This window comes from Channa argus, chromosome 2 (assembly GCF_033026475.1).
Source record: "Channa argus isolate prfri chromosome 2, Channa argus male v1.0, whole genome shotgun sequence".
Classification (NCBI taxonomy): Eukaryota; Metazoa; Chordata; class Actinopteri; order Anabantiformes; family Channidae; genus Channa; species Channa argus.
In genome coordinates this window covers 8,103,973-8,111,150 of record NC_090198.1, presented here as the reverse complement: position 1 = coordinate 8,111,150, position 7,178 = coordinate 8,103,973, and the positions used below count along the sequence as shown (strand labels likewise).

The following is a 7,178-nucleotide window of genomic DNA, read 5'->3' as shown; positions in this document are numbered from 1 at the left end:
GTGTTGTGCTGAGCGTTACTGAATACACAAACACTGGAAATAATGGACAATATAACAGGACATTCTTCATCACTCACAAAGCAGAGTTATAGATGCAGAGGAACAGACCCTCTGTAACACTGCTGAATCCTGCATATCCCCTCAGCCTAAACACACCCTGCTTGCTAAAGCAGTCCATAACCTCCCTTTCTCATGCAAGGTCACTGCCAGCTGACAGCATCAACATCGATGAAGAATTTTTAGACATAGCTGCTAATCATGGTCTGGCCTTTAATATAAAAGGCCATGTGTAATGAGTATCTCCTAGATATTGGTGGTCAAGGTTGCAAGTTATTTTCCTGTTCAACTTAAGAACTTTGAAGACGCCCTGAAATACACAACGTAATTCAAAATGTTTTATCTGAGTTTGTTAATCAGATTCAATGCAATAACCATCTTGTCAGTTAGGAAATGTTATAAAAGTTTCATAAACTATTTGTCTTTATTTCATGCATTGTGTCTTAACATCAGGGGTCATAATTCCTCTGTCCTCCACTATGGCCATGCTGGGGCTCCGAATGACAAGACAATTATGGATGGGGACATGTGGTGAGTAGCTTTCAGTAGTTTTTACATCCATCACCTTATGGAACTAGATTGTAACCCAATCACAATTTCTACATACGTTTCCTAAAGGGGGAACTGTTGCATCAGACTAATTGTTCTTTGTTGAAGTGACTCCAAATGGCGTGGTTCAGTTTGAAACTGCAGTATTTAGTGTTACTGCTCACAAACACAATTAGTTGGTGTCCATACTTTTATGGTGTCCTCCTGCAGTCTGTTTGACATGGGTGGAGAGTACTACTGCTACACCTCAGACATCACCTGCTCCTTCCCAGCTAATGGAAAGTTCACTCCAGACCAGAGGGCCGTCTATGAGGCTGTCCTCAAGTCCTCCCGAGCTGTCATGGCTGCCATCAAACCAGGTTATCATCTTTTAAGTATAGCTTTTGAGTACACTTTACTGAAGTACACATTTGGAAATGTAGGAGGAAATGTGCTTAAGAGTTTGCCGTCACATCTGCACTGTAGGTGTTACCTCCTTTAAAAAAACATTTGCACGCTTGAAGAACTTGAAGAAAGGCTTCTGTTGTCATCCACCACTGTGTCTGTTACAATGTTCCTCCTATGCATTTTGTAAATAATACTTTTGTGTAAAATAGAAATGTAGTATTTGATACTTATGTTTTTAGACTATCCAATATAAACATTAAACTACTTCCTTTAAAGGTTAAGTTAAAGACACATCTTCTGTTCATTAACAAAGCTGCTTATTTTTAAGGCGTGAAGTGGTCAGACATGCACCGCCTTGCTGACCGGGTTCACCTGGAGGAGCTGGTGAAAATTGGCATCCTGAGGGGCAGCGTGGAAGACATGATGAAAGTTCACCTGGGCTCTGTCTTCATGCCCCACGGCCTGGGACACCTGCTGGGCATTGACGTGCACGATGTGGGAGGTTATCCTGAGGTGAGAACAGCAGACTGAGACTCACATGGCTCACATCCCAACCACAGGTATTTAGTGATGTAACAGTGCAAATCTCCAGAAAGCAGCACAACTAAACAAAATTGATGTGCCATCATTAACAGAGAGAACCTCCATAAAGCAGTGAGAGTAGAACTAAAAGAAGCCAAGTTGAAGATGAGAAGAGAAGAAGGGGAAATGTCTGAACGAACAGTTTCACGTTTGGTAAAGGATTTTGACAGTCTGAAGACAGTTGACCCACAGTAGCTCCAGTGGGACTCTTGAGTGTTCAACAGCATAAGGTCTCAATTTAGACTGTGCTGAATACACTTTAAATAAAGTGCTCAGCCTGCTTCTCTAGAGATAATAGGTTTTTCTTTTTTCATTTGCATCTTCAGAAGATGATTTAATCAACTTATTATCATTCATCTATAAACAGTTTAAACCAGAATTTTTAAGCTATTTTCTGCTCTCCATTTGGCTGCAGCGAAATTGTAAACAACTGAAAAATGTTCATTATTGAAAGTACAGTAACTGTGTTTTTCTGTTCCATTTGGCTGTAGATACTCCACAGTTTTTTACCCCAACAATAGTCAAAGTACGTGATTATTAGAATAGATGCTTTTATTATCGTCATTGAGTACATGTACAGTTACACATACATGTTACAATGAAATTTGTTCTCTGCATGTAACACATCCACCTGAAGGAGCATTCTGCACACACAGCTGACACCTAGGGAGTTAGTCCTGAATGTGTTGCTCAAGAACACACTGGGTGGGTGTCTGGGGTTTGATCCTGGTGACTTCTGCATCCCTGTCTGATGCTTTACCCATTGAGCCACCAGGCCACTGATACTGTTTATTGCTATTGCAAAACAATTTAATGGTTTAATTTAATGATTTGTTTTTTTAAACTGTGTAGCCCAGGTTTAACAAATTGTACTTCTGTGCAGGGAGTGGAGCGTATCGATGAGCCTGGACTGAGGAGTCTTCGGATGGGCCGTCTCGTACAGGAAAGGATGTTCCTCACTGTGGAGCCTGGCATATACTTCATCAACCACCTGCTGGACCAGGCCCTGGCCAACTCTGTAGGCATCAAAGTCACTCACTGCAGGTTGTGGAGAAAAAACATTGTTGGGGAATTTGATGATTTTTTTCATTAAAAAATCCTGCTCATATTTTTGTTCTTCATCGTTTACCTATGAACATTTTCTACTTTAATTCTAAAATAGAGTAAATTATATTTTTTGCACTAAAAACATTATGTGAAGTTTCATTTATTAAACAGTTCAGTTTGCACTTGTTTGCAGCACATATTTCTTTCACACAAATGTATAGTACATTGGACCACAGTGTTTCTGTGAACCATTCAAAAGAATAGTCTTTAATGGATGAAAAAAAAAATTGTCATTGTCAATCTGATGTACTGTATATAGGCCCAGTTTAGGAATCACACACAAGACAAACTGCTGAAGTGTCCAGTGCATCCAGAAAGTATTCACAGAGCTTAACTTTTTCCACATTTTGTTATGTTACCGTCTTATTCCAAAATGTATCAAATTCATTACACTCCTGAAATTTCTACAAACAAGGCCCCATAATGACAACATGAAAGAAGTTTGTTTGAAATTTATGCAAATTCATTACAAAATTCACATGTACATAAGTATTCATGGCCTTTGCCATGACACTCAAAATTGAGGTGTGGTGCGTCCTGTGTGCACCGATTGTCCTTGAGATATAAATATGTCCTTGAGAGCTATAACTTGATTGGAGTCCACCTGTGAATGCAGCAATGTACAGAGACATCCTTGATGAAAACCTGTTCCGGAGAGCTCTGGACCTCAGACTGGGGTGACTGTTCACCTTTAAACAGGACAACGACACTAAACAAACAACCAAGATATCAAAGGAGCGGCTACGGGACAACTCTGTGGCCCAGCCAGAGCCCAGACTTGAACCCGAATGAACATCTCTGGAGAGATCGGAAAATGGATGTGCACTGACGCTCCCCATCCAAGTATTAAGCAAAGGCGATGAATACTTTTTATTTTTAATAAATTTCCAAAGATTTTAAACAAACTTCCTTTCTTTTGTCATTATGGGGTCTTGTTTGTAGAAGTTTGAGGAAAGTAATGAATTTTATCCATTTTGAAATAAGGCTGTAACATAACAAAATGTGGAAAAAGTTGATTGTGAATATTTTCTGGATCCACTGTACAACAAAATATTCATGATATTTATTTCAGACAATCATAAAACACTGAATAAAAATCGAATGTTTACCTTTAAAATGTATAAGGGGACAGTCAGGTCCAGGAATCATTGTGTTCAAATACCTAAAGTGTTTAAAACAGAGAACAGATGCTCTTTCTTATAAATGCCACCTTAATATAAGAATTGACATTAAGTATCAAACTGTCAGGTAGTGCTGAAACTGTTGGACAATAGCCAACTGAATCACTCCTGGTGACAAACTTTTAAATTAATCAAATACTTTTTGTTGTATATTTTGTCCTGGTAAAAATGATAATATCTGGTCTTAGACACATCAGGTGTAATCAGTAAAGAAGCTTCAACATCCAGGATGTTTTTTAGGGTTTTAATATCCTGCAAGAGAGAAGAACATCAGTTTCAATTCTCCATCCTATGCAGTTCTAAACGTCATACATCACACATTAGTTTTAGAACCTTCTGTTGCTGGGCAGAACATTCTCCACCCTCAGGCTACTGCTTACGGCGCTTTTCTCCTTTTATGGAAACTTTTTCCCTTTTCAGCACTTTGATAAGCAGCTGTGAGCATGGAGTGACTCTGGGTCACTACAGTGTGGGATGCTGTGTCTGCTGTTAGACAATAACTGTCCTTGGAGCAGTTCTGCAAACACTTTGAGACAAAACATGTATATGAGACAAAGCTAGTAGTACTCACAGATAAGTGCTACATTTAACAGGCTTTATATTATTTTTTAAAATAATTATTTTTCATAATATTCAGGTCAGGGGTGGAGCCACAGGGGGGTCCGAGAGCGGCACTGGCAACCACCAATGTCAGATTGAAAAGGTGATAGGTAGCTGCTACACAATTATTAGAGCAACTGACCAAATCTGACGCATAAATCTATATAAATAAAATGCTTTTTGATATGTTTTCTCATTTCATATATTCCCTGTAGCGAGGCAGATAGTCCCTAAAAGAAATCATTACCTCTCCAGCTATTTGTTTATTTGTTTGCGTTTTATGAGTATTTGGAGTTTAAAATGGTGGACAACATAAAATACGTATGTTATGTATTTGTCATTTATTTCCTGTGCCTCGATACCTCCAATGGAGATTATACACAAGTTACTTTTAATTTCTGCACTTGGTCAGGAAAGGTAATAGTTTATATTGTTCGCATTATTGTATCTACATCATGTGAGAACTCATATCTACACTATATATATATATATATATATATATATATATATATATATATATACTTCTGTCTCTGTCTGCTGGTTGGACAACGAACAAATGTTCAAATGTTGGGGTGGACACAGCACGTTTTATATACGTAGGACTTGTGATCAGAGGACTATGCATCTCATCAACAAGAGCATGCTTTTATTGATTTACTTAACCATTACTAATCCTCGCGGGATGCAAGGCCAGCAGTATGTTGGCCTTTCAGCAGGTCCTGCACCCATCTCCTCTCAGGCGGCTGTGCCAGAAGCCTGAGTCACACTAATCTCCAAATGGTTGTATTCATGGCCAATAATCCTCACTAACCTGGTGTATCGCTGTGAAATGTAACATAGAGGAAGGGCTGAAAAAGTCATGTGCTACACAGTTGGATCTTTTAAACCAAGTTCAAGAATGTAGGTTTTGCATTGGGTTTATCATTAAAATGCAGCCAAGGCCTTCAATTTTATGTCCTTACCCAAATGACCCCAGAGTAGAAGCTTTTAAAGCTCTCAGGATTTTATTGTACTTTCCTTTTCCAGATGTGTGTCTTGCATGTGTTGACAGGTGCGACCTTTTGTATGTGCAGGGGCTGAACTTTAAGTCACAGGACCATGACGTTTTAGCAAAGGACAACAATACTGGAAATTAGGATTCTTTTATTTGAACCTCTTCGCAAAAACAGACAGTGCATGTCTTGCTGATGCGTCTGGTGTCAGATAGAAGGACCCGCCGTAGGTTTGGATTAGAATCGTCTAAAGCCGTATGTGACACCGGATCAGTTTTGAACATCCTTTTCATCTGTCATCTTGTCAGACAAAGAGATCACTTGCTGGTATTCTGCAATTATTTTACAATGCTCTTTTTCCTGAGGGAGGTCTTAAATATTTTAGCAGTGTTCTAGTTTTCAAACACTCTGACTCAGACAGATTGAAGTAAGTGATTAAATAATTTAATGATTTCAGTCATGGCAGTCATCTCAAAGAGGCCTCAATGACACATACCAATGTGACCTTTATTCTGTAGCTTAAGACCAAAAGAAAACCTCAGTCCTCTAATTAGCCAGTGTCTGCTTCTTTAGGTTGATGCTTCTCAAGCTGTCGCCCCCTGTAGCAAACATCCCTGGGTGTCTGGTTTGAAATGTTGGCGCCATCAGGTGGTAATGTTACAAATGACGCTCGTAGTCACCAACACTACAACAACCTATTAAACGCCGCGTTTTCTTCGGCAAACACAAAATAATACCATGGGATTCTGTATGTATTATAACAAATTTAACCTTAAGACGCTTTGTGTCACAAAGTCAGTAGCTTTGTGCCCATATACGTACCAAACTAGTATCCCCTTCCTCAGGTATGAGGCATGTGAAACCTGGATGAAAAGAATCTGAAATGTGGGGATAAGTGGTGTATTTTGTCAGTGGATCCACTTTTTGTACTGAAGGTGTTTTGACTCATGTTGTAGGCTTTTGCTGTGTAAGATGAACCTGGAATCGAGGCTGCCGAGATCCACAGAAGCGTTTGATGCGCTTGACGGTGTGATGATTAAAGAATGGATGCTGAATGAATTCTCTAACAACATGCAGACAGGAAGAGGGCAGTCAGAGTCCTACAGGTAATTGATGTTTTCTCTGATCTCTGATGTGTTAAAATCGGATAGAGATTAGATTTTCTTTTCATTTTTATCTTTTCTTTTTTGAATCCTTGTTTTTCCTCTTTGAAGCCTGTTCCAGCTACTGCTCCACTAAGGAGGATGGGTCACACCTTGTACCCATGTATCTGTGGAGTGTCAAGGCTTTCAGCTGTCAGCCTGCAGCATCATAATGGATGAAGACGCCTGAGATGTTGTTGTTACTCATGCTCTGCTCTTTTGTTTTAAAGGCCACATGTAATGAGGACTTACTGGGGATTAATTGTCAGTGGATGCCAGTTGTTTTCCTGTTCAAATTAATAGCTCGAAAAGTGAGGACTTGATATTCAGAGAGGAAGCATGTGTAGGTTTTCTAGTCAAAAGGACTAGAAAAAACGGATGGATGGGTGCTGTACTGAAAAAAATGTGTTCATTTAAAAATAATTTACATTTAAACAAGTCACACATCACTTTGGGGTGTAAGAGATTATTCATATATACCTACTGTTCATTATTCAACTGTGGTAATGATTGTTCCATCATCTTCAGCAGCTGTGTGGGACTCCCAATCACAAGACAATTATGGATGATGACATGGTGAG

At 39.2% G+C, this 7,178-nt stretch overlaps 1 protein-coding gene across 1 annotated transcript; it reads left to right on the top strand.

The window, feature by feature from the left end:
• Nucleotides 1-467: 467 nt before the first annotated feature.
• LOC137108426 (xaa-Pro dipeptidase-like) lies at nucleotides 468-3,474 on the top strand. The gene is made up of 5 exons (XM_067492971.1): nucleotides 468-588; nucleotides 817-965; nucleotides 1,322-1,506; nucleotides 2,459-2,593; nucleotides 3,382-3,474. Exons 1-5 carry the CDS (start codon nucleotides 572-574, stop codon nucleotides 3,472-3,474), a joined length of 579 nt encoding a protein of 192 aa, XP_067349072.1. The 5' UTR covers nucleotides 468-571.
• The last annotated feature ends 3,704 nt before the right edge of the window (nucleotides 3,475-7,178 follow it).

What these genes read in the sequence shown, in the direction of transcription:
- LOC137108426 (XM_067492971.1), top strand. An exon ending in CATGGCTGCCATCAAACCAG is followed by an intron (nt 966 to 1,321) that starts GTTATCATCTTT and finishes CTTATTTTTAAG; the next exon opens with GCGTGAAGTGGTCAGACATG. An exon ending in ACCAGGCCCTGGCCAACTCT is followed by an intron (nt 2,594 to 3,381) that starts GTAGGCATCAAA and finishes ACCTTTAAACAG; the next exon opens with GACAACGACACTAAACAAAC.